At 49.8% G+C, this 25,280-nt stretch overlaps 1 protein-coding gene across 1 annotated transcript in view; it reads right to left on the bottom strand.

Moving 5' to 3' along the window:
* Positions 1–3,270: 3,270 nt before the first annotated feature.
* FSTL4 (follistatin like 4) overlaps positions 3,271–25,280 on the bottom strand; it is a 393,797-nt gene continuing 371,787 nt past the window's right edge. Inside the window, exons 13-16 of the mRNA XM_036089132.2 lie at positions 23,000–23,149; positions 16,348–16,455; positions 10,134–10,243; positions 3,271–8,157 (exon numbers count right to left, since the gene is read on the bottom strand). Of these exons, the coding sequence (XP_035945025.2) occupies positions 7,455–8,157; positions 10,134–10,243; positions 16,348–16,455; positions 23,000–23,149 (1,071 nt within the window). The 3' untranslated portion in view covers positions 3,271–7,454. The remainder of the gene's footprint in view (positions 8,158–10,133; positions 10,244–16,347; positions 16,456–22,999; positions 23,150–25,280) is intronic.

Below are 25,280 nucleotides of genomic sequence, written 5' to 3'. Positions count from 1 at the left end.
GCTCGGCCCACACATTGCGTATCCCTGCGTGACCTCCTTTCGGCCTGCTTAGGAGGGAGTGGGTAGAACACAGTATAGGATGGAAATTTCTGCCACCTGTCTGGGGCGGGTCCTGTTGTAGGCTGCACCCAGCTGCCCACCCCCCAATCCCAACAGCTGCTGTCCTGGGCCTTGTGAGCAGAAAGGACGTCACCAGAGCATCTGTGGCGAGGAGCCCAGCCTCGGGGGGGCAGGAAGAAGCTGACCGCTGCGGTCTGCTCTCTGCCCAGAGTTTTGGGGTTTTAATCATGTGCGTTTCCTCTTACCAGAGGGGACCGGGCAGACCCCAGATCTTGAGGGCTAGTCTGGGCAGTTGGCTTCCCCGAGGTGCAAGTTAAAGCAGAGCAAGTCCCTCCCGTACGGGGGCTGTGCCGCCCCGCGGGGTGTGGGGGCCGTGAGGCTAGAGCTGCGCTTGGGACTTGTGTGGAGCGGGGGGGACTGCACGTGGCGGTTTCGGGGTTAAGAGCACGTGTCTCTGCTGTGTAGACTTGAATTTGAATCTGGCTCTGGTGCTCTGAGCTTCCATGTCCTCTTCTCGCAAGTGGAGATCACACCACCACCTGCCTTGTTCGGATAATGGTAAGGTTTGAAACTGGTTCTTACTAAGTGTTTATTGCGGCGCCGGGCACATAGCAGGTCATTTCTCCAAGACAGAGGAGGAGCAACATCTTGTTTATGTCGTTGTGATGATGAATTTTATGTGTCAGCTTGGCTGGATCATGGTGCCCAGAGAGACTTAGTTAAACACTCTTATAGGTGCTTCTGTGAAAGGAGTTTTCGTCAATGAGATTAATACTTAAATCAGCAGACTTGGAATAAAGCAGATACCCTCCACGGTGTGGATGGGCCTCATCAAATCAGTGGAAGGCCTTAAGGAGAAAAAAAGACTGACCTCCTCGGAAGAGTTTAGCCAACCAATTGCCTTTGGACTCCAACTCCAACCCTTCCCTGGGTCTCCAGCTACCAGCTCCCCTGTAGATTTGGGACTTGCCATCCTCCACAATTGCATGAACGAATTCCTTAAGATAAATCTCCCTCTTCCTCTTCCCCCCACCTACCTACCTACCTACCTACCTACACACACACACACACACACACCCATTGGTTCTGTTTCTCTGGAGGATCTGCACTAACAGCCATGGTGCAGTGGACATGAAGCTCGCCAAGGGAAGGACTGTGACTGCTTCGCACAGCCCTCAAGCCCCCACGCCTCGCACAGCGCTCGCACATGGTGGGTGCCCCACACGGGTACCTTGGTGATGACTGAGCACTTGATGCGTTCTGTATCCTAGCTGGCAAGTCTGCCCTGACAAGAATGAAGAGTTACTGGAGTCCGGCGTGGGCTGGAGCTGGTGCTTGTGGTGAAATGTAAAGGTCCACCAGGGCAGGTAAAGAGAAGGTTGGAACCAGACCTTGGTTGTACATGTTGGGAGCTGAAACTTCACAACGCAGAGTACTAACCACTATACGATCACGGCAGGGAGCTGAAACTTCAACATGGGGGAAGAGACTTCCGGGTTCAGGTGCCTGCCTTTGTCCACAGCCCTTGGGAGCAGGCCAGTGGAGAGGCCACTTGCTTTTCCCCTTCGAGAACCTGTAGGGTGTTGGAGAATGGGGAGAAGGACCTGCGTGGTCCTGCCTTTACCCCTTCTCACTTCACCAACCACCCACAGACGGGCACCAACAGAAGGTCACTTTTCTCAAGTTTTATTGTAAAATCCTCAGAAAAAGAGTATTTACAGTGATAATACTTTATGATAATCTGTGAATCGTCTTCATATCAAGTGGTACTGCAGTTACACGGTGTGTTCAATACTGTGCAATACGTCAAAGTAAACACGAACTTATTTCAAATGCCACATACAGTTACTGTGTTGGTACAAATTTCTACTAAAGTTGATGTATTAAAAATAATTTATATTTTATAAATAAGGAAAACTTCACATGTATAGTAATTACAGGAGGCCTTTTGAGAAATACTGGTGATTACAGAAAATATATTTTGGTGTCTACACAACAGCTCAAAATAATGTATCTGCCTTGAAATAAGAGATCTGAAAGTTTTCTGAGGTGGGGGAGGATGAGAATCTTAACGGGACGAAGGGTGTGCCTGTGACTTCCCATGTCGAGGTCTGCTCAGCTACACTAGAGTGTGAAACGGTGTGTGTGTGAGCACTCCAGCCACACTGCATGCCCACTTCTGTTCTGAGATCATTTCGCATGACCTTCAGAGAGTGTGAGCCGAGGGGAGGACAGTGGGGTGTGGCGGGGGCCAGGCCAGGAGCCAGCCTGGGTGTGCCGTGGCGTCTGGGGTGGCAGTTTATGGACCTGTTACCCCACACCTGTCTGAAGCAGCGCAAGTAGCAAGGGACCGACAGCTCTTAAACCGATGGCAGATGTCACCCTGGGCAGGGGACGGAGGGTGAGATTTCGGGAATTTTCTCATTGGAGAGCCCTTGGGCCCCATGATCGGTCCAGACTGGTTGCCCTTCGTCAGAAACGAAGTTCCGATCTTGAAGAGTGTATCCCTAAAGGGCAGCATGCTCCGATCCTGCCCTGGTGACATGCGGGGGGCAGGGGCTGGCCAGTAGTTCCTGCTTTGTGGAGTGCAGGCTAAGCCTTCTAGAGCCCTCTGGAGTGTGGCCCATGTTCTCTAGGACCCCACAGGAGAGAGATGGTCCCATATTAGTCAAGACGAGCCTGGAAAAAGGGGTGTGTGAATTGTGGGTTTGTCCAAGAACAGTTACAGAAAGTACACGGTCAACACTCTGGTCAATGCTCGGCCTCGCTATCAGTGCTGGAGGCCCATCCCCGCTCTCCCCATGCTTTCCGTAACCTCACACGCTGTGTTTGGCTAAATCCCCATGGCTGCCCACAGCTCCACAGAAGGTGTGAGCCCATGCTTGCTGGGCCCCCGGTGTCAGCGGGGTGGCTGCCGCCTACAGCCTGCAGGTGCCAGAAGGTGCTCAAGTTCTCAAGTAACCTGGCAGGCAGCGTGGTGCAGACTAAAGCAGGAAGTGGCTTGCACTCCACCAGGGGCTTGGGGTCTTGTAGTCAGACCTCGAGCATAGGCACCGTCTATTTCCTCCTTTGAATCTTTTAAGCCTCTCTCTGTTCTAGAACCTCTCTGATTTTGAAGAGAAACCATGGCAGTTGATGACTTGGTTGAACAGAACCGCTCTGCCGACATATGCTAGTCTGGGAGCAAATCGTGGCGTCTGGCCCTGTGAGTGACTTCTTCCTCGGACTTGAAAGCAAGGTAGCGGCATGGGGCAAAGGCCATTGGGGGGGCTGGTGTGACAGTAGGTCAGCTGCCCCTCAAATTGTAGGAGCTGTGGCATGGCTCACGCGCAGGAGGCCTGAGGCATGGGCGGGGGTGCAGCAAAACAGAGAATAAACTGGAAACGAGGGAGGTGTACCTCAGGCCCTCGAAGGGATGAGGCTTGGGTGAGTCATCACCGTCTGTATTCCTGTCTGACGGTTTCTGTTTGACAATAGTCCACTTCCCTGACAATTGTGAGTTTGCTCTGGTCTCGGTCACCTCGCTTGGAAGAGCTGCGAGCCAGGGCATGGGGGTCGTGATTCTGGGCAGCAGAGGGCGGTGTCCCAATGGGTTCTGACCGCGCTTGGAGAGGGATCTGGGGTTCTGGGTGGGGGAGGACAACAAGACTGCATGTCAGCATGGTTGTCAGCCTGTGTCACATTCGGGCTTCCTGGGGTGCGGGGCAGCTTTCAGAGGAGCTGGGTGCAGGGAGGAGAAGGTGAGGTAGACTGGTAGGTGCGTGGGAGGGAGTGGGAGTGGCATCAGCGATCCGTAGGCTTCCTTCTGGAGAGGACGACCCAAGACAGGGTTGTGGGATGTGGTGATGAAGACGGTTCAGCGTCTGTGGTATGTGAGTGGAACACACGGTGAGAAATGAATGGATGACGTCGTAAGCCCCTGGTAGAAAAATATATCCAGAGTGGATCTGTTTCACGTCTCCGTTCTGGATTCTCCTTTAGTTCACAGGTTATTGGTCGACAGAAAAGAAGTTGTGGCCGCACAAAACCAACTTCGGGCTGCTCTCTATTCTAAATGAAGTCTCAGCAGTTAGATTGCTTAGGGTAGCAGGTGGCTCTCTGCTTTATTTGGGGTTGAGAGCTGTCCTCCGGGCCCTACCTGGAGCTGGCAGCCCCTTCCTGCGCAGAGGAGCAGGGAGGAAAGGAGATGCCAGGGTGGGGTCAGGTGGGGATTGTAGGGGCTGAGCTTCTGTCTCTGCTCATGACGCCTCTAGATCCAAGTTCCTGTAGCTTGGTATTAGCGGTTGGCCCCAGCCCGACTTCATGGGGCTCTTCCAGCTGCTTCCAGGGGCTCGGGGAAGGTAGCAGGGCCCTCAAATGCCTGGGAGACCGTGGGAGGAAGCCTGGGCCAGCCCCAGGCAGGTTGCAGGGGCAGGGAGGGTGGCGTTTACAAGGCGTGTCCTCCACACCCAGCCTTCCTGGGCAGAGAGTCCACGCAGTTGCCTGGAAGCCGACGAATCCCTCTTACTACCAACCATCCGTGCAAGGCTGGGTGGGCTTTCTGGACCCAGAGCCTCCACGCAGGGTTCCGCTCACGTGGGCAGAAGGAGCACACACACCTCCGTTTCAAGTCTTTAATATCAGCAAAGGTGTAGATTATTTGTGAGTTGTTATGAAAAAAAAAATACTAAGTTGAATTTTTGTGAAATCAATTTTATTTCAAAATTGAGTAATTTTGAAGTAGTTCATTACGAAAGTGGCTTTTTAATGTAAGATGAATGCTTCTTTAGCGTGAGAGAGTTCTCGTTGGCTGATCTTGTATGTTTAGTAGAAGGATCACCGGCTCGGTTGGCTGCAAGGCTTAACTGCTCTGACTTTCAAACTGCGTCCCAGGGAGGCTCTTCTGGGGCTTGAAGGGGTGGGGGGTGACCTGGCCCGCCTTTCCCCTGCCTAGCCCCTCCCCCAGCAGTGTTGGTCGCTCTGCTGAGAAAGCAGTTACTAAGCTGTCTTTGTGATGGTGCAGATCTCGCAGTTTCTAGGCGGGCGGCTCCCCACTCCACCTCGGTAGTGTGCGGAGTGCTGGCCAGGCCTGGGCCGGCCTCTCTGGTAAACTCTTAGTGAGTCAGCGACGGGCAGAGACACTTCGCAGACACACCTAGAAACGGAAGGATTGGGGCTGCAGAGTCACTTACAGTGCAGAAGGGCCAGTTGGGATCGGACGGTCTTTGACTTAGGAACCCCATGACCCAAGGGGCCGACGCTCTGGCCTGGCAGCTGGTAGGCTCTTCCTCAGGTAGGCTCGGAGACTTGATTTATTTTTTATTATGTTCAGTTAGCCGACACGTAGTACATCATTAGTTTTTGATGTAGTGTTCAATGATGCATTAGTTGCGTAGAACACCCAGTGCTCATCCCAACTTTTTTTTTTTTTCTGTCAGGGGCTGCCACCGTGTAGAAGATTTTCCCAAAGGGAGAAGTTCATGAATGTTGGAGAATTTCAGTGATAAAAGTGGGAGTTTGGAAGTGAAGGTGTCAAGAGACAGAGACAGGAATAAAAAGAAAGGGTGAGAGGTGTTGCCCGTCCGTCCCAGCCCTGGTGAAAGTGAGTGGGCCGCCTTTGAAGTCCATTCCCTCTGCCTGTAGCTCTGTATTTTACCTGGAACAGAATCTCAAGTCTGCATGGGCACATCTGGCCACACTCTTGGGAGTTGGAGGGGACAAGTGTTTGGTGAACCAAGACACATGGGAGATGCCAGGGGATTGGCTGATTTCAGGAAATTAGGGCGGGGGGCTGTGGTTCAGGTGGGGTGGGCAGTCAGGTGAGCGTGAAGGGGAGCAGTGCGTAAGTAGAGCAAGGCAGGGTGTGTTGTCTTCCTTCTGAACGGGGCTGGCGATCAGCAGCACAGGAAAAGCACGGCCATGTGGCCGGGTGAAGGGGGCTACGCTAGCTGAGGTGTATGTGAGGGGACCACCTTTTCCAACTTCAGGTGGCTTGAAAAACAGTCATTCAAGCCAGAAAGCATATGAGTATGTTGTGACTACTGACGTGAGGGAGAAAGAAAGGGGGGTTCTGGGGGCCCGGGGAAGCTTCTTCATTGCGGACATTCTCCCACACGGGGTGTCTTCCTTGATGCGCCCCCTCCCCCCAACCCAGCCCGGCAGAGTCTGAGACATTGGGGATCATGCAGCATTGCCCACCTGTATCCTCCCCCTAACCCCACATCCTTGGGATTATGGGGTTTGCAGTGTGTGTTACTGGGACGAGAAGGGGCCATGGGTAAGAAAGGCCTGAAATGTGCTTTGTGTGCTGTGGTGAAGGAGGGACTGAAGTTCGAGGGCCACAGGCAGAAAAGAAAGGGATTTTTAAAACGGATAGCCTACAGAACCCACCTGGACCCTGCACGGGTCTTTGGGGTTCCTGTGTGGCACCTGGAGGTCACTGTTCTGTAGGCCACCCCCACTTTGCCTGGCAAGCCCAGTCTGCCCTGAATCTGGGGTACTGGGCCTGGCTAATAAAACCTCCCCCTTCAGGGGTAAAAAGCAGGCACGCAGGCTTTGTCCTGGTCTCTTTGCGTCCCAACCCAGAACAGAGTCTTGGCCAAGGTGGTGGCCAGAGCTGCACTTGGGGCGTCCGTGGTGTGGAGGGCCATTATTCTTGGATGACCATTGTTCCTTCTGGCTGTGGGGCGTGGGGTGGTGACTCGCAGAGACTTGGCCTGAGGCAGGGAGGAACAGAGCTGGACGTCAGAGAGCATCTTTCTGCTTAATAGCATTTGAGATTATAAAAAATTATCTTTTAATCAAAATTTCCAAAATAAAGTAAGTGATTTCCCCATGCCCCAAGATGCAAGAAGTCCTGTCAGCTCTCCCTCAGGCTTACACCAAGTCACATGGAAAGGAAATCACGAAGCAGCTGCACAGGAGAAAAGAAGGTCCAGGAGGCAGGCGGACGTGGCTCTCAGGCCTGGAGTGCAAGCCCTGCTCCCGGCGAGCCTGTTTCCAGGCCGGGCTTCAGGCCACTCCGTCGGGGTGAAGCCTGGCCGGACCCGGCGGTGAGGGACAATGAGTACATGAAGGCAACCGACAGAAAGGTCAGCCTGGAAAGCAGGAACTCGGCTCCACGGCGTCCCCAGGTACCATGGCGTGGAGCTGGGCACAGAAACGATTCCTTGACATAGTAGCATGTGTTCTCACCGTAGCTCAAGGCGTAAATCATACTTCCCAACAAAAAACCCCAATCTGGTTAGCAGCGCATACCTTAGACTAGGAAACTTGCAAGGAGACCAGTGTTGAACCACAAAGCGAATACAGGTTTGGCTTTTGTCTGTAAAAATGTACAGGTGCCTGCTGGGGGCTGCGGAGTGAGGACTAGGCGGAGCTCGGTGGCCCGGGGCTCTGCGGGGGGAGGGGGGGCTTCATACCTCGCCCACCCACACGGCCGTGGTCCCCCGCCTGACGCCCGCCACCTCACAGCGCAGTGCCTTTTGTCGCCCGTCGACGAGAAACAGCGACTCCTGCGCTGGCGTGAGCAGGTACCGTCCGAAGAGCCCGCTGTCCCTCACGATCCTGCGGGGCCCTCCCCAGGGCCAGGCCGGCGCCGCGGGCGGCTCCTTTAGGTCCTCCAGCACGCCCGTCTTGCCCGTGGACAGCTCCAGGAAGAGCAGGGCCGGCTCTGTCTCCGCGGCGGCGAACACGTGGTACTGGTTGCCCTGGGTGAAGGAGGGCTGGAAGGCCACGTCCGAGACGCCCGCGCTGATCGTCAAGCTGTAGAGGGTCCGGATCCGCCCCTGCAGCGTGATCTCCTGCACGTGCAGCTGGGGGCTGCTGGGGGCCGCGCTGACGACGAAGCGCCCGTCGGGGGACAGGTGTGGGGCGCCGCTCACGTGCCCGTTGGGGCCGACCACGGAGTCCGTGACGCTGTCCAGCAGCAGCTGGGGTGCGGCAGGCGCCGGGCTGTCCTCTCGGCACTGGATGAAGAAGTAGCCGCCCAGGTGCGTGTGGGCCATGGCCTGGGGCACGCAGCCGTGGCTCTGCAGGCTGATGGTCTTGAGCAGCACCAGTGTTTCCAGATCAACTTTGTGAACGGCAGGGTCAGACTTGTTGAAGATGAAGCCAAACCTGCGGAGGGAAGAACCGAGGTCAGAGGTCGGGGTGGGAGGGGGTCTGTCATTCGTCTAAAGGATCGCATCTTTTCTCTTCCCTCTATCAGAATCCTTTAGGCGTCTAATAGCTTCTTAATTAGATGTACCGTCATGCAGGGCACGGCTTCTTCCGTGATTCATCTATGATGTCAAACCAAAGGCAGTCGAGTTACAAATGCTCCTGGATTTATGCTCTCCTAACATGCACACTCCTCTCTAGCCATGGGGAAGAAGGGCCGTCATGGTGCCCTCGGCCGCTTCTCCCTGTGGGATGCCTTCTGATCAGCTCCCCTGGGGCCTTGCGCGAGCTGGCAGGTGGGCGCCCGTGTCTGCGGAGAAAGGCCAGGAGCCCTGACTGCCTGCGGGGAGGGCGGTGGAGGCGAGTTTTCTGCTGCGGTTCCCTGGGCTAAACAGAGAGTCCGAATCTGAGCGGCGAGCGCGTGCGAACAGGACACACTTGCTCCCAGCGCTCCTTCCCTGCGAGAGGACCGTAGAGGGGCAGTCTCTCCTGGGGCCCTGGGAGCAAGCTTGGGCAGGAGGGCTGGGGACAGCGTTTACCTTTGCAGTCTGACGGCCACGGCGTCTCGGCATAGCCTGTCCCCTGCGTAGCTGGGCACGTGGCTTGCCTTTCAGAGCCTCTGAGATGCTAAAGAGGGCAGTTCCTTCCTAGAGGGTTGTCGGGAGGACTGGATCAAAGAGGGAGCTGGAGGGGGAGGGCTCGGTAGGTGGTAGCTGCTCCCGTCTGGACTTGGCGCAAGTCTGCTTTGGAGGCGAGTTGGGAGCTGCAAGGAGACCCGACCCCAGGCAGGACCTGGCTTTGACTTGGGGGCCTCTGTCTAAATCCCTGGCTCAGGGAGGCCTTTTGGTGCCTGGGGACACCTATAGGAATAAGAGAAAAATCTCCCCCACGCTTTTCTCCTGAGTAACTAATGGAGCACGTCAGCGTGAGGAGATGCCCAGTTTAAAGCTTCTTTAAAGCATTCTTAACAAGCCAGAGCACGAAAGAACAGGAAAGAGAAGCCCACTCTTACAGCCACACATATTAAAGCCACACACAGACAATGCAGAGCCTGTAAGTTTGCTGGACTCCTGGCTGAATTCAGCTTCTTTGGGGGCTTTTACCCTTTAGGGCCATCTTAGAAGCTCTCCCCAGGTGCTGTCTACAGGGAGGGGTTCATTAAGAGGTGTTTTCTTCCTTGGGCTTGGATAAATGGCTGGGCCTAATTTTAGAAGTCCAGTTTCAGTGTACAAAAATGAGGCATTTCTTCTTGGAGAAAGGTGTTTGATGTCAGACAAAAAGATAGGCATAAATAGTGCCCCCGAGACCTTTGGGTCTCAGTGCCTTGGTAAGAGGGCAGGCTTAGTCTTCGGCAGTGCTGACTTTCCAGTCAGGGCTGGGGGTTCTCTGACGTGAATAGGCAGGGGGAGGGGCCAGGCTGGGGTGAGGTTTGCAGTTGGGACCATGGCTCCCTTTATTAGGCTGTTCTGGATGCTGACAAACCAGACCACTGGGAGGGCTCATTTCCCGGCTGGGCGTCTGCATGGCTGCTCGGGGGGCTCCTGGCTATGTGAACTTGGCCAGGGTCTTAGCTTCTCTGAGCCTCTGTTTCCTCATCTGTAAGAAGGGGTCAAGACCACTTTGACTAGTTTTTTTTGTATGTGTCTAATAAGTAGAGTGTGATCCATTAACCACTGTTGATTCCTTTCCTCTATTGTCCTCACCTTGAGGATGAGACTTCCTGTCCTCAATGGGCGTCTGAGGGTGGCAGGAAGGCACCTGAACTATGACCATTAAAGACTCAGGATGGGTCCATTTCTCTGTCCCCTCGTGAGGGAGCCCAAGGCCACTCAGCATGAGTGGGAGAGACAGAGAAGGAGCAGGTCTCACGGTGGGCAAATGCACGGCTGAGCTGGATTACGGGGGTACTTAAGGGCACTGTGGGCCCGTCTCACCTGATATGGTTGATGATGAGGTTTGTTGGGGGGATGAAGAAATCGTCCACTCCTGCAAAGGGCGTGCGGATAAGGTGCTGGCCCTGGCCAGTGCTGGCTTCTGTGATCACCTACAACACAGAGCAGGAGTCCTGGTGAGGGCCCACTCCAGTAGGGGTGGGCAACCTGGAAACCTTTGCATGTGCTGGTAGGGACCCTCAGCAGACGGGCTGCTTCAGAGAGGGGGGTGGGCAGGAGCAGAGTGGGAGCTACTTGGGAATGTCAGAGGCAGGGACTCGTCCTCCTGGGGAGAGGAAGTGGTGGGACAGATATGAATGCCCGAATCATGCCCTCCTGCTCAGGCAGGCCTGATCCTAACCCACGGGACATTGTCAGCCCTCTGAAGGCACAGCGTCCCAGAGAGGTCCCCAGAACAGAACGGTCACTCTGCTCAGAGACCACCTCCCCCACAACAGAGAATCCCACCATCTCAGCATCCAGGTCACCCTGGGAAAAGAGAGAGAGAGCTTTTAAATCACAAAAATGTTAAATGCTGGAAAGATTTACTGGTTCCCTGTTTTCCTTTGATGCGAGGTGCCTGGGCCCGTTTGTTGGGAATCTCTGTCCTGTACTGCTCACAGAGGTGTTCTCTGGGAACTGCGACTCCATAATTTATTGGGGAAGGCAGGAATTCTGCAGAAACGCCATTCCAAGATGCTGCTCAGGCCATTTAGATGGCTTGCAGTTAGAATGCTGGGGATCGGGTCTGGCTGCTGAAAGGCCTGCTGTGAGAAATCAACAATCAGGCACTGGGTTGTGTCCACACTGGGAGCGACCGAGCATAGCTACCTCTGTTTCCCTGGAGGTAACACCCAAGCCCCTGTGGAGTCGGCAGGAGGCGGCTGCAGCCGTCGTCCGGTGTGGAAATCCCTGGTGGATCTGTGTCAGGGAGCAGCATGCCGGCGATGCACAAGAGAGCCACGTGCTATCGGAGATTAGGTGGGATGGGAGCGTGCTTTAGAGGTCCTGCCAGGAAGCCCCCTGCGGTCAGGCTGAGCTTCCGTCCAGCAGCTACCCTAGCCTTGGGCATGGCCAGGCCAGAGACATCGTGCCAGCCAGCCTGTGTCCCCTTGTCTTCTGAACGAGCTCATCAGCCCCCAATGTCTAGGCCAGTGCCCTGAAGGGTGGCCGACCTGCAGCCAGATGAGGGGCTTGGCCAGCTGGTGGGCCATTTTGGAGGAAGGTCCACAAGGTCAAGCCCAGACCCTCTGAGCAGGAGAGCAGGGGCTCAAGCCTGAACACACAGCTGAGACACTTTTCCTGATCTGGATATTGTGGCTGTGTCTACAGAAAGAAGGGTCCAGACTTGTGTGGCCTGAGGCTGAGGACAGTGTCTCTTGGGGTTTTGTGACTCACAAGGCTTGGAGTTCTGGATGCTTTTACCTTCGAAGAATAGGCCTGCCTTCTGGCTCTTTCTTTTATGGGAAAATGAACACCACCTGGCCTGCCTCCTCGGGCAGGGTTGAGGTTTGAGGCTTTTCTGGATCATGGTTCCCCTGGGAGGGCCACGCAGGCAGAATGCCGGATTGGAATGATGAGGCTTGTGATTTTTATTTGTAGCCTTGGGGCAGCTCCAAAATTGTAACATGGCATTAGCTTATTTTTCTGTGGGTTTTTAAAATGGCCAAATGACACTTCCATGGCAAGTGCATGGGGGAAAAAAACTCTTAGAACTGGGCATTAAGAAAATAGCAGCCTGAGGAAACTGGATCTTGGGAGTGTCTAAGGGAAAGTGCTGGAGAATTCCAAGAAGTCATACAATCACCGCTTGATACCAGGCCTGTCATTTTAGCTTCTCATAGAGATGGAAGATTACAGGCTGTCAGCGGTCAGTGTCATTCACGCCTCAGCACGCTGACACCCTGTATTCAGAGGTGACTTCATCAGAACGCACTAGCACGGGCCATTGAGCTGATGTGCGCTGCCCGCCTCATTTCTCCGATGCATCTTGAGTTCCTTCTTGGCCTTGCGTCCTGCAGTGTGCCTGGGCACGTTCATGCCCAAAAGAGAATCGTTGAACCCCTCAATTCTGTTGGCTCTATGGGCTTGGTTCAGGAGCCGTACATCGGTGGCGAGATACCAGGAAATGTCACTTGGTCGTCAGTGTGGGGTCCTGAAGGCTGAGCATCTCCCTCAGCGGGTAGACAGAACCAGTGGAGATGGGAGCCCTCGTTGGGCTGGGGACTGGCGGGCAAAGGAGTGATCCGGGGGACTCCAGAAGACGTTGGCTTCCAAAACTGGCTGCTGAGGGAATGGCTTCGTTTCTAGAAACACCTTCAAGTCATCCCAGCAAAGTTGTGTCTAGGCAGCTCCTCAGTGTTGGATATTGAGAAACACTAGGATATTATTTTTTGCTTTGCCCATGTAAACAATGCAGAAACACATAATGTTGTGGCTAAATTTTTGTCCATTCCCATGATCACGGCCTTTGGGTAGGTTCTGAGAAGTCAAGTTGCTGGATACGGAAGCACTGCTCTGAGGCTTTCGGTTATTTCCAGATTGTGTATCACACAGGTTGTGCTAGTGACATTTTCAGGAGTGTTTGCAAGTCGTGGTTTCTTTAACCCGAGCCCATAGTGATGGAGGCAGGCTTATTCAATCTGTGCACTTGTCAAAGCGAGGTTCCTAGGCTTTGCACTTGATGGTAGACATCATGGTCTAATTCCTGATAGTAAGCAACATGCTTTTTGGGTTTGGCCTTTGAGGCAAAATTTGCTCTTGGTTTTTGGGAAATAGTATTCATTAAGAAATTTCCTTTCTCTGCATGTTTTTAGGTATTTTTATTAAGAATGTCTGCTGTATTTAATTAAATGCCTTTTTAGCATTTATTGAAAATATTAGGTTTTTTTTTTCTTCTGTTTTCATTTGTTTGTGTTAAGACAAGACTGACTGATTTCCTGAGAGTGAACCATCATTGTATCCTGGGACTTGGTTTTCTGCATTTAGGTGCACTGCTGGACTCTGTTTTTAATACCATGTTGAGAATTTTGCTTCTGTATTTGTAAGTGAGGTTAGTCTATAGCTTTATTTTTATTTTTTTAAAGATTTTATTTATTCATTGACAGAGAGAGACAGCGGGAGAGGGAACACAAGCAGGGGGAGTGGGAGAGGGAAAGGAGGCTTCCCGCTGAGCAGGGAGCCCAATGTGGGACTCGATCCCAGGACCCTGGGATCATGACCTGAGCCGAAGGCAGACGCTTAACGACTGAGCCACCCAGGTGCCTCAGCTTTATTTTTTTATACAAGTTTCAGTCAGCTTTTATAATTAAAATGATGGTGGCTATTTAAAACAAACTGTACATTTTCCTCCCTGTGGTCCGAGATAGTTCAAATAATATTAAAATTATAGTTGGAAGGTTTGATAAAATTCAGCCGCACACTTTTCTGTGGTAGCTCTTAACACAAAAAACCTATAATTATTGTTCTATTTCAGGCTTCTGTTTCCTTAGGTTGACTTTACACCCAACGTGGGGCTCAAACTCACAACCCCGAGATCAAGAGTCGCACCTCTACTGACAGAGCCAGCCAGGTGCTCCAGGTCAGTCCGGTTTTTTTCCTACATTTTGCAAGCAATCATTCACTTCTCCTAGGTTTTCAAATTTGCTGCCCCAGAGTAGTGATGTATTATTTCCCAATAATTTTTATCCTCCTGTATTTACAGTAATATTCTTTTCCTCCTTCCTCGTTTTGTCTACCTTTATCAGGCTTGTGAAGTATTTCTGTTTCTCTCTTTGTTCTTTTGTTTCTGTTAATTTCAGTCTTCTTACTCCTTCTTACCACTCTGGTCTTGTGCTCATTTCTTAACAAAAGTACTTCTTCTTCAGGCTTTTAAGACACAGATACCCATGTGCACAGACTTCTCAGTCTCCCGTTGATCTTGATGTGGAACAATCGCTTTATCATTGCCTTTGAGACAGTTTGTAATTTCCCTTGTAATTTCCCTTTTGGTCCACCCGTTATAAAGGAGTGTTTTCTTATTAGGTCATATATTATTTCTAATTATCAGATACTGTTGCATCTCACATCTACGTTTACAGGAGTTGTTTCCTTTATAGTTACTGATACACTTGTGTGGATGTGGATGTGTGAAAAAACGGTTTTGCTGATGCAAGGTTTATATTAAACCAAGTTGTGTCATTCAGTTTTCCCACATCCTTCTTTCATCTTCTTTGTACAATGTAAGTGCATTTTTAATCAAGTTTTCCTTTATTTTAAATCACTCTTGAGACATTTAGTTGTTAATAATGGTGCTTGATGTCTCTCGGGTGTTCATCCCATAGTATCTCTCTGCTGTTTTTAGTGCCTTACTCATATGAGTAGCACTCTGAATACATTCTTGTTCACCTGTCCTCACCATGCCTGCCCCTTTAAATGCAACCTTTTCTTCTTTCTGCAGCATGTGTGTTTCTCATCAACAAGTTCTAGTTTCCGTCCTTCCTTCCTAACCCAGTCCGATCACCTCTGCTTTCAAGAGAAATCAGTTTGTCATACGTGGAATAATGAGACCATCACTTCCCAGCTGCTACTTTCTAACAGCATTCTCCGAACCTTCTCTTATCCCAATAAGGTATTTCTAATTATTTTTACTCCTTCCTCTTTCCTCCACTCCCTATGCTTATTTTTACTGAAATAATTTATCTTCCATTACAGACTGGTATCAGAATTTCTCATTCAGACATCCTTATTTAGCACTGATTACTATTTCCAGGGAGTCTGTCCTCATCCATCTTACTTCCTCTCTGGGTTCATTGTTTGCAACTGTCTCCTCTTTATCTTTCTTCATCTTGAGGTCTCTGATCTGGTTCATCTGGTGTTTGTCTGGGATCTTTCCTCAGATCTGTTCCTCAGAGGGGGTGGTGAGTGATGCTGTCTCTGAATTCTTACACACACGTTTTCTTCGGTCCTGCCCGGTAGAGGATATCTGGGCTGGGAATAGAGTCCTGTAGATTCCATGGTCCTGCAGCAGGTGAGAAATCCAGTGCCCATCTGATGCTTTTTCTTTCTGTTTCTCAACTCATTGCTGTTAAATTAGGAAATCATTTTTGGTTTCAGAAAAAAAAAATTTTTTGTGGCCCCTCCCCTTGAATTACGTTAGAGGCTTTCCTGGAGCTGCTAGAGGGACCAATAAAAGTTATGATTTCCATGGGCTTATGCTCTGAATGAGCTTTATTCAGGTTCCTAGACCCTCTAAGGGGGATTTTTGGTCAGCTCACTTGGCCCCAGGGTGATGGTATCCATTAAATGACAATAGTCTCCATTTAGAGGAGGTGAAGCAGGATCGTCCCCTGGCCCAGGAGGGAAGAGGCAAGCGGGCAGTCAGTCCCCTGGACAAAGCTTCTGTAGAAGACCTGGGCGTCCCTTCCCAGTCTTGAGAACATGGTGACCTGGGCTCCATCTGCAGTTCTTCTCAGCTGGGGCTCTGAGAGAGAATGAAACCCTACTGTCCTGAGGCACCCAATGTGGGAAACGAATTAACTTCTTTTCTGTGCATCTAGAATGGTTCTGTGTAGATTGCTGGGAGAATTCAGGCATTCACATCACTTTTCTTAGGGCTCAATCCTCGAATGTATCCCTGATGAAACACTCCACACAGGGGTGGTGGTACCTTCTCCCATTGGTGGATGGGGCAATCCCACAGAGCTCTTGGGCCCAAACTGTTTCCAAGAGGCAATACAGGGCCGTGGCTGAATATCGGGCCCTAGAGCCATGCTGCCTGGCTTGGGCCATGGGCACGTTACTGAACTTTCCTGTGCCCTAAAGTACTATAGGCACTCAATAAATGTGCTTTCATTATGGACATAATTACCGCTACTTTTCCTTCCTTAAGGGACCCCCTGAGTATTTGCTTGGACACTGTTCTCGAGCCTGCCCAGCCCGAGGTGCAGAACGCCCTTGCTCAGGAGAGGTGGGGCCTGGGAGCCACAGTCCGGTTGTCCTGACATCACAATCTTACCCATCATCAGGATTATTGTCCTTAAAGGTAGGCCTGGCTGAAGCTACTTTGGAAATGGTCTGTGAGGGGCTTTGGCTCAAGGCTGTTTGCCACTCCGTCCTCAAGCCTGGATTTTTGGATAAATGTGATTAGCTACCTAGGGAAGCAAGAGACATTTATGAGACAGGAACAGCATCTTTTGTTCCTGTGGGGTGAGTGTGGGTCTCCATGTGTTCAACATACCTGGAGGCTCGGTTGGGACTTGTGCACGTCCCCCCAGCTCAGGACCCACACTTGGTCATGAGACTTGTCATAGGACAGCTTAGCTGGCAGAGGGTCCACACCTATGGACTTGAAAAAAAATACGTACAAGTGGGTCATCATTGTTATAAGCTGATACAGTGGTCACTTCTGGCCTTTGTGTACATGACTGTAATGCCTAGGTGAGTGGGAAGCCAACCTCGCAGCCTTGGCAGTGAGCCTGCTCGGGAAGCCAGGGCCCAAGCCTCCCTTCTGGGTTTTCTTTAGAGGCCAGCAGTTGAATCCCTTTTAAAAACTTCTTGCATGATTTTACTTACAGGGGACCCAGACCATCTTGGCAAAAGCCCAAACCCAGAGGGTTTACATTTTCCACTCAAGAATCAGCTGCAGGGCACTCTGGTCCCTGCTCCCAGAATTTTGGGCCCCTAGAACTCTCAGTGTCCTTCCCCAGGTAGTTCTGAGGCTGAGATTCTGGTGAGTTGGCCCTTCCTCCTGTGCCATCTGAGACTGACTTTGAGATCATCGCTTATCCCTAGTCTCTTAGCTTGGCACAGCTTCTCTCTGTACATCCTTGCACTGGAGTCTCTGGGACCCACACTGTAGGATCAGGAGACACTCTTTTTTCTTTTCTACTGCTATAACTGCAACTCCACTACCCCTCTAGAACAGAGGCTCTCCTGTGGCCCTCTCCAATGGAGACGGTTTTCTACTTCTCTGCTTTTTTTATAATGTAGCTTTATACGTTCCCAAACTCTCTTCCATTAGACTCATACCACTGGATGGTGACCCCTGCCCTTCTTGTCACTGGCTGCCCATCTCTACCCCCATTGGTCAAAACGTCTCTGAAGAACTGTCTGTGGAGTTCCTGAATCTGCTTTTCTTTAACATTCCCACCAAGTGTCTATCTTCATCGCTCCACTGACCTCTTCCAGAACTTTATGTCAGACTCAGAAATCACTTGGTGGTCCTCCTCTTATTTGACAATTCACGACTCCACGTGGTTAACTATTCCCTTCCAGAAACGTTCTAGTCTCTCAGCCTCCCCTCTCCCCCCTCATTCTGACTGTAAATACCGGCATGTCTCAGGTCTCCATTGTTGACCTTCTTCTAAATCCTTTCTGTGGGTGAGTTCATCCAATTGCATGGCTGCAGATAACCTGCTGTACTCTGAGGACTTTAGAACTCATTCCTCTGTGGATGACCTCAACAAACACAAAACTGGACTCTTAATTTTGCCCCTCCCTGCTCGCATATATTTCCTCGCCCTTCATTACAATCTTTGAAGTCCCCTTCCCTTTCTTGCTCGCATTAAAAAGCCCCTGAAGATCCCAGCATCTGCCAGCTTCCTGGTTGCTTCCCTTCATTTGCTAAAGGCTTCAGGATCTGGCGCAGTCTTCCTGTACCCAGAGCTTCGTAACCCACCAGCAATAATAGCGTCTTGACATTGTCTCTAGTTTCTTGGTCTCTCTCTTTTCAAAACTCTCTTGATTACTCATTCTCTTCCAGATGCCCTCTTCACAGCAGAACTTCCCTAGTGTTTAGACTGTAGCCTTCTCTCCCCTTTCTATTTACATGTCTCCTATCATAATTCATATTCTCATTCTGAGGTGTGGTGGAGTTTGGAGGCTGAAGAGCTAAACCAATAATCTCTTAAATTCAAAACAGTGTTCTGCAGTCTCAATAGGCTGAGGAGCAAAGATATGGAGGGGAAAAGAAAAAGATACTGAAGAATATACAAGGTCTCAGTTAAAAACCCTGAAGGGCTAACTTCTAGGACTAGGAATGAATCAGAGACAGAATAAGCCTTAAAAAACTTCAATTCAGCCTTGATTCAACTAAGTACTTGATTAAAGTGATTCTCTACTTTCTCTGCCTAGCAGAGGAAAGGGTAAAGCCTCTTCGGTGGGTGAGAGCCCTCTCAAGTCTATCTTTTTAATATATGGAATGTTGGGGGATTTAAAAAATTACTAGGCATTACAAGATACAGACTATATGACTAAAGGCTACTAAAAAATACAAGAGAAACAGACCCATGAGCGATTCATGAAAAGATAATTACAAATTTATATACAGAAGTAAAATGAGTAGAAATGTAATACCTGAAATTAAGACTCAATAAATAGGTTCTGTTAAATCCATATTAGGCATAGCAGAAGACAGGACTAGTGAACTGAAAGACAAGTTGATAGAACATACTAAAATTGAAGCATGAAGAGACCGAAAAAGGATGGGAAAAAAAGAGTGAAAGATATGTGGGACACAGTGGAAATGTCTAACTTTTTCTTTTTTAAGTTTCCGAAGAAGAGGTAAGAGACAATTCCAGTCTGATGAAAGGTATCAATCCACACATTCAAGAACCACTAAAACTTCCAAATTGGAATACATACAAAGAACATCATCCCTGGGCACATCAAAGTAAAACTGCTAAAGATCAAAGAGAATATCTGAAAAGTAGTCAGAAAAAAATATGATACATGACCTATCAACAAACAATGGAAGACAGTGGAACAGCATCTTAAAATGCTGAGCAAGTAGAATTGTCAGGGTAGAATTCTATGTCCAGTGAATAGTCTTTAAAAATTAAGGGCAAATAAGGGTCTTTTCAAACAAACAAAAACTGTGTTGCCAGCAGATCTTCACTAAAACAACTATTTAAAAAAGTCTTTTGTCACAATGATTTTGTCACAATGAAAATGATCCCAGACAAAACTGTGTACTTCAGGAAGGAATAAGGAGCAGTGAGAAAAGTAAATATGTGGGTGAATATAAATGACTACCAAGTGTACAAAATAATATTAAGTCAGGTCTTGTGGGGTTCATATATATATATGGAGATAAAATTTATTCCCACAATCATGCAAAAGGCAGGAGAGGAGTTACTGTTACGTGGTTCTATCGTTATTGGAGAAGTGAAGTCATAAATTATATGTGACTGTATTGAGGCAAGGATGCATGTTATAATCTCTGTGGCAGTCCTAACAATAACAGAATAATAATAATTGACCAATCCAAAGAGAGTAAAAAGCAGAACAAACAGGTAGGTCAAATAAGAAACCAGTAAGATGGTAGATTTAACTATATAATTAACTGCATTAAATATAAATGGATCAAATGATCCAAGTAAAAGACTGAGATTATTATCCTAGATAAAGGCTAAAACCCAAACACATGTGGCTTTAAAAAAGACCACTTTAAATATATGGACATAGAAAGGTTGAAAGTGAAAGGACAGAAAAAATACAGCTAACACTAATCAAAAGAAGTTAGACAAAAACAGACTTTCAGGCAAGAAGCATAGCCAGAAATAGAATTTGTAAGAATGAAGAAGTCTTTGCCCCAGGAAGTTACTACAGTTTTAAAGCAAAAATGGATGGAATTTAGATAAACCTACAATCACGGTGTGAGACTCCAACACACCGCTCAGCAGCTGATAGACTAAGTGGACAAAGAAAAAAATGACTTATGGGGCACCTGGGTGGCTCAGTCATTAGGCATCTGCCTTCAGCTCGGGTTGGGTTCCCAGGGTCCTGGGATCGAGCCCCACACCGGGCTCCCTGCTCCACGGGAAGCCTGCTTCTCCCTCTCCCACTCCCCCTGCTTGTGTTCCCTCTCTTGCTGTGTCTCTGTCAAATAAATAAATAAAATCTTTTTAAAAAGATGACTTAGAAGATCTGAACAATGCAATGAACAATCTTGACATAATTGACATGTATACAGAATACCGTACCTACCATTAGAACACACATTCTTTTAAAGTGCAAATGAAACATTTTTATCCACATTGATTCTAAGCTGGGTCATAAAGCAAGCTTCAACAAATTTCAAAGGATTGAAATTACTCAGAGTATGTTCACTGGCCAGAAAAATCACTAACAGAAAGCCTTCTGCCCAACTGGCCTGGAGAAACCAAAACCCTGGTTACATCCACATTTTCCCCCCTACAATGAGCATGCATTGGGGCATTGCTGGGAAGAAAAACCACAACCCTGCTCACTGGCCTCACTTTCTCTTTACATCCGCAAGCCCTCAGTGGGCCTTTGCTTTCACCCAGCAGTGCCCTGGTCAGTTCAATTTCAAATGCACCCTTCACCTCTCTCTTCAAACCTCCAGGCTGGGTGATAATTTTCCTTCTTATTTCACTGAGAAAATAAAAGCAACCACAAGAAATGTTCATCCACCTGCCACCAATTGTTAACTGTCACCTCTTTGTAAGTGTACTTGAATATTTTCAATTTCCTTCTGTTATATGAAAGAATGTGCTTTTATCCAAAGCTGGCATCTCTACTTCTCTGCCCTGGATTCCACTGACTCCTGCCTACTTCAGTGATGCAGAAGAAAGGGAAGATGTGTGGGAGTCCCCCCCCCGCCCCCAGCATTACATACATACATGCATACAAATGCTGTAATGTCACCTATTCTAAAGAAGCTTCTTCAGTATGCTCTTTTACCTATTGCCTCATTTGACTCCTTTTACTCATATTTATAGCAAACCCCCTCAAAATGCTTGTCTGTATTCACCATCTGTATGACCTCAAGCTTGTATTCTACGATCATGTTATCGGCTCCTGCCAAGGTGATCCATGGGATACCAAATCCAATGGTTGATTCTTAGGATCCATGATCTGCAAATGCTCAGCTATCAGACACCACTAACTGCAAACTCTTCCTAAAACACTCTTGTTTTTGGTTTCTGGAACCCTCAACTCTCCTCCTCCAGCCCCAATTTTCCTCCTACCTTTCAGGCTCCTCCTGCTTGGTCTCCTTGTTGGCTTCTTCTCTTCTTCCTGATCTTTAAGTGTTGGAGTGCCTCAGGGCTCCAACCTTGACCTCTTCTCTACCTGTATTACCTTCAGTGATTTCATCCACTTCTCTGGATTTAACAGTTGGTATGGTGACGATACCCACACTGACGTCTCTGGTCTAGATCTCTTGTTGGCCTCCAGACCTGTTTATCCAATTGCTTATTTGACATCTCTACTTACATTTTTATTTTTATTTTTTTAAGATTTATTTTAGGGAGAGAATGTGAGAGCATGAGTGGGGAGGAGGGGCAGAGGGAGAGGGAGCAGCAGACTCACTGCTAAGTGCAGAGCCTGACATGGGGCTCAATCCCACAGCCTTGAGATCATGACCTGAGCCGAAATCAAGAGTCGTACACTCAACTGAAGAAATCACCAAGGCGCCCCAACTAACATAATAGCAGTTTACACTTGGCAGGTCTAAACCCAAATTCCTAATTTTCTCGTCTTCCTGCTCCATGGCCTGCACCCCTGCCTTTCCTGAAGTCTCTATAGAGTGCATTACTTTCCTGTTGCTATGATAACCTAGTGCCACAAACTGAGCGGCTTAAAACCACACAGATTTAATTCTCTTACAGTTCTGGAGGCTCAAAGTCCAAAATTAATTTCCTTGGGCTGAACAGGGACGGCTGCAGGGCAGTGCCCGCTCTAGAGGCTCCAGGGAAGAGTGTGTTTCCTTGACTTTGCCAGCCTCTAGCACTGCAGTCCTTGGCTCACGGCCCCTTCCCCCATCTTCAAAGCCAGCAGAGCCCGGTGTGGTTCAGTCCTCCCAGCGGCATCTCTACTTCTCTGCCCTGGATTCCACTGACTCCTGCCTACTTCAGTGATGCAGATACTCCCACCCCTACACAGGCACATTTCTCCCTACCTCCCTCTGTTACGGGTACTTGCACTTGCATTGAGGTAGGAGGTAGGGCTCATCCAGGTCATCCCCGGTAACGGTCCATTTACACATCCTTAATCACCTCTGCAGAGTCCCCTGTGCCCAAGAAGGTGACAGTCATAGGTTCTGGGCATCTTGGGGCCATTATTCAATCCACCACACACAGTAAATGGCATCACCATTCTACCGTTCCTCAAGGTAAAGAAAACTCCCAACAACCTGATTTCCCCTCTCTCAAACTTACATTCAACGCAGCAGAAAATCTTTCCACATTTAAAATCTATCCAGAAGCCGATCAGTTCTTGCCACCTCCACGGCCGTCTGCAGTTCATGCCTGAATTATTTCAGTAGCCACGATGCTGCTGTGCTTTGCCATTGGTTCTTAACAGAGCCTGACTGTTTCATAATCTAAGTCAGATGAGGTCACTCCCCGGATGAAAACCCTTCGTAGCTTGGGCTGTGCTTTACCTCCCCCTTCACGATTCCCTGTTCTCCCCACTCCTCACTGTCCTCCAGCCCCCCCGGCCCGCCCTCTGCTCCCAGAATGGGAATCCCACTTGGCATTTGGATCTCAGAATCTGTTCACCTCCAGAGCGAGGGCCGATTTGAAACAGTCATCCAATTCCTCTGTCACATCTGACCTGTAAATAGCACTTAGCATTTAGAGTTCTCTAACATTCTGATTTACGGTCTGCCTCCCAGACTAGAATATACGATCTAGGACTTGACTGCTCATTCATGGCTGTTTTCCAAGACCCTAGAACAGTGCTCGGCACATAGTAGGCCATCAGTACTGCTGAGTAGCTGCACATGAACCTTCTTTGCTCTCCAGCCCTGGTCCCCAGTCTGACCGCCTCTCCAAGGAGCTGGGCAGGGTGCAGAAAGCCAAGAGGACTGTGGCAGGCTGTGCCCCAGAACTGGAAGCCCCCCTCACTCCCTTAGAGAGATGTACCTGTAGAACTTTCTGGGCTTGCACGTCGACCACGAGGACTCTGTTCAGTGCTGGCTGGGCCACGTAGATGTACCGGTGCCGGACGTTCACGGCCGAGGCCCACTGGCACGGCTGGGTGGCATTTCCTTCCCCTTGGGGACAGATTTCTTCCTGTAAAGGAGATAGGCTGCCATATATCTTCTTAATCCCCCGGCCCCCCTGCCATGTGTGGGTTCCTCTCCCCTCACCCTCCCCTGTCCCTCTGTTCCCACCTCCACCTTCCACCTCCTCCCACTTATGAGGCTGGAACTTCCCTTTGTGTTTTTTTTTTTTTTTTTATCAGCAGCCGCCAGGCCTGCCTTCTTCCCCCCTTGTGTGCGAACTTCCCCCCTCTGCATCCCCATCATATAAAAACTTCTGTCCATGGCCCGACTTCCAAAAGAGTGACCTACCCTCTCTGCTTCCTCACCACAGAGCCGGCAGCGTTCCCACCGAGCTCAATATTCTGTACTTCTCATTTATTAAATTAAACCTGTGTCACCTTTTTATTTGAACTTGGGGTGTCATCTGACTCTGCTGACTACTCCTTGCTTCTCCCACCCACCCTGCCCCAGGGGCTGGGCCTTCTCTGTTGCTTGATCCTGCTCAGTTTGCCATCTTTGTGGGTTGGAACACACAGGGGTCACTCAAAGACTTTTCCTTTCCAAAATCCACTCCCTTTGCTGATCTCTTCCCAACCTATGGCATCAGATACCATCGACATGCTTACAACTCCCAAATTTGTATCTTTAGTTAGAGCCTCTTCTCCAAACTCCAGACTTAAGCAGCCAAGCACCTAATTCTACTTGGCTGTTTGCTGTACATCTCAAACTTGTGAGTCCAAAATCAACACCCAATTTTACCTCCCAATCCTGCTCATTCCCTTAACAAAATGGCAGCTCCACTGTTTTACTTCCTTAGACCAAAACCCTTGCGGCCATCTTTGAGTCCTCTTCTCCTCATCCCCTCAGCCCTCATCCGGTGCATCAAAAATCATTTCAGCTTTGCCTTCAAAATACGTTCAGAATCTGACTTTGCCTCACTGCTCCCACCTCCATCACCTGGGCTCAGGCCACACTGTTGCTCGGGCACTGGGGTAGCACCCAGGTTGTACTCGATTCGACCCTGGCCACCCCCGCCAACCTGTCTCAACACAGAATCCATGGGCATCACTGTAAGTCTGCCCACCTCCCTCCTCTTCTCAACACCCTCCACTCCATTAACATTCCTTCTTGCTTAGAAGAGGATCCAAGTCTTTCCGGAAGTCTACCAGGTCCTCTCCCCTCTGGCTCCTGCTATTCCTCGGACCTTCGGCCTTTCTCTCCCTTACCCACTGTGCTCCATGCACATGGCGTGCTTGCTTTCCTTCCCTGTGCCACCCTCCTGCCTCTCTTCACTGGCCTAGCACTGCCAGTATGCCTCACCCCTGTACCTGGCTGCGTTTGTCATTTCCACTTAACTTCGTGCACTGATTTGTCTACCTCTGTTTAGGCTCTCTTCTGTTACTAGAATGTTCTGTGACAGCAGGCTCTTTGTCTGTCTACTTCACTGCTATATCCTTAGTACCTAGTAAAGTGCCTGACATAGAATGGGTGCCTCAAATATGTTTGTTGAATGAATAAATGATTGAAAATGGGGACCATCTTTTCCCTTATCTTCTGTGATATAGTCTCATGTGTTTCATCATGACTCTGGCCCAGCTCTGTCTCAGTCTCCTTGTGGTCCCTCTTGGTCTGCCTGTCCTGTAACTACTGACCCTCAGGGTTCTGTTCAGGTACCCAACTCAAACCACTCACACACACCATTGGCGGTCTCGTCTACTGCCCTGACTTTAGCCAAAGCCCAGATGCAGATGGATCCCAGATCTGTGTCTTTAGCTCAGAACCACCTTCTCCAGTGCCCGCTTGGTTCTCCCACAGCCCCCTCATACTCAGCCAGCCACCCCCAAGCTGTTCCTCTCTTCCACACTTGCCCGTCCCGCCGGGTCTTCATCAGCAGCTGGCCAGCCAGGACCGAGCATGGCCATCACCCGTGCTGTTTCCTTCTCCCCTACAGTCTGCCACAAATGAGTCACCAAGGACCTCGGAGATGGCCTCCTCATTCCCTGAATTCATCTACTTTCCAGGTCTTCCCTAAATGACTGCAATAGCTTTGGGGCAGAACTGTCACCTTCTACCCTGGTCACTGCCCGGCATCACATTCAATCCTCACAACCACCCCCATTCACATGTGAGAAAACAGAGGCTTGGAGGCGTTAGGTCAC

The sequence above is a fragment of the Halichoerus grypus genome, chromosome 2, assembly GCF_964656455.1.
Source record: "Halichoerus grypus chromosome 2, mHalGry1.hap1.1, whole genome shotgun sequence".
NCBI lineage: Eukaryota > Metazoa > Chordata > Mammalia > Carnivora > Phocidae > Halichoerus > Halichoerus grypus.
This window is presented reverse-complemented; position numbering and strand designations above follow the sequence as displayed.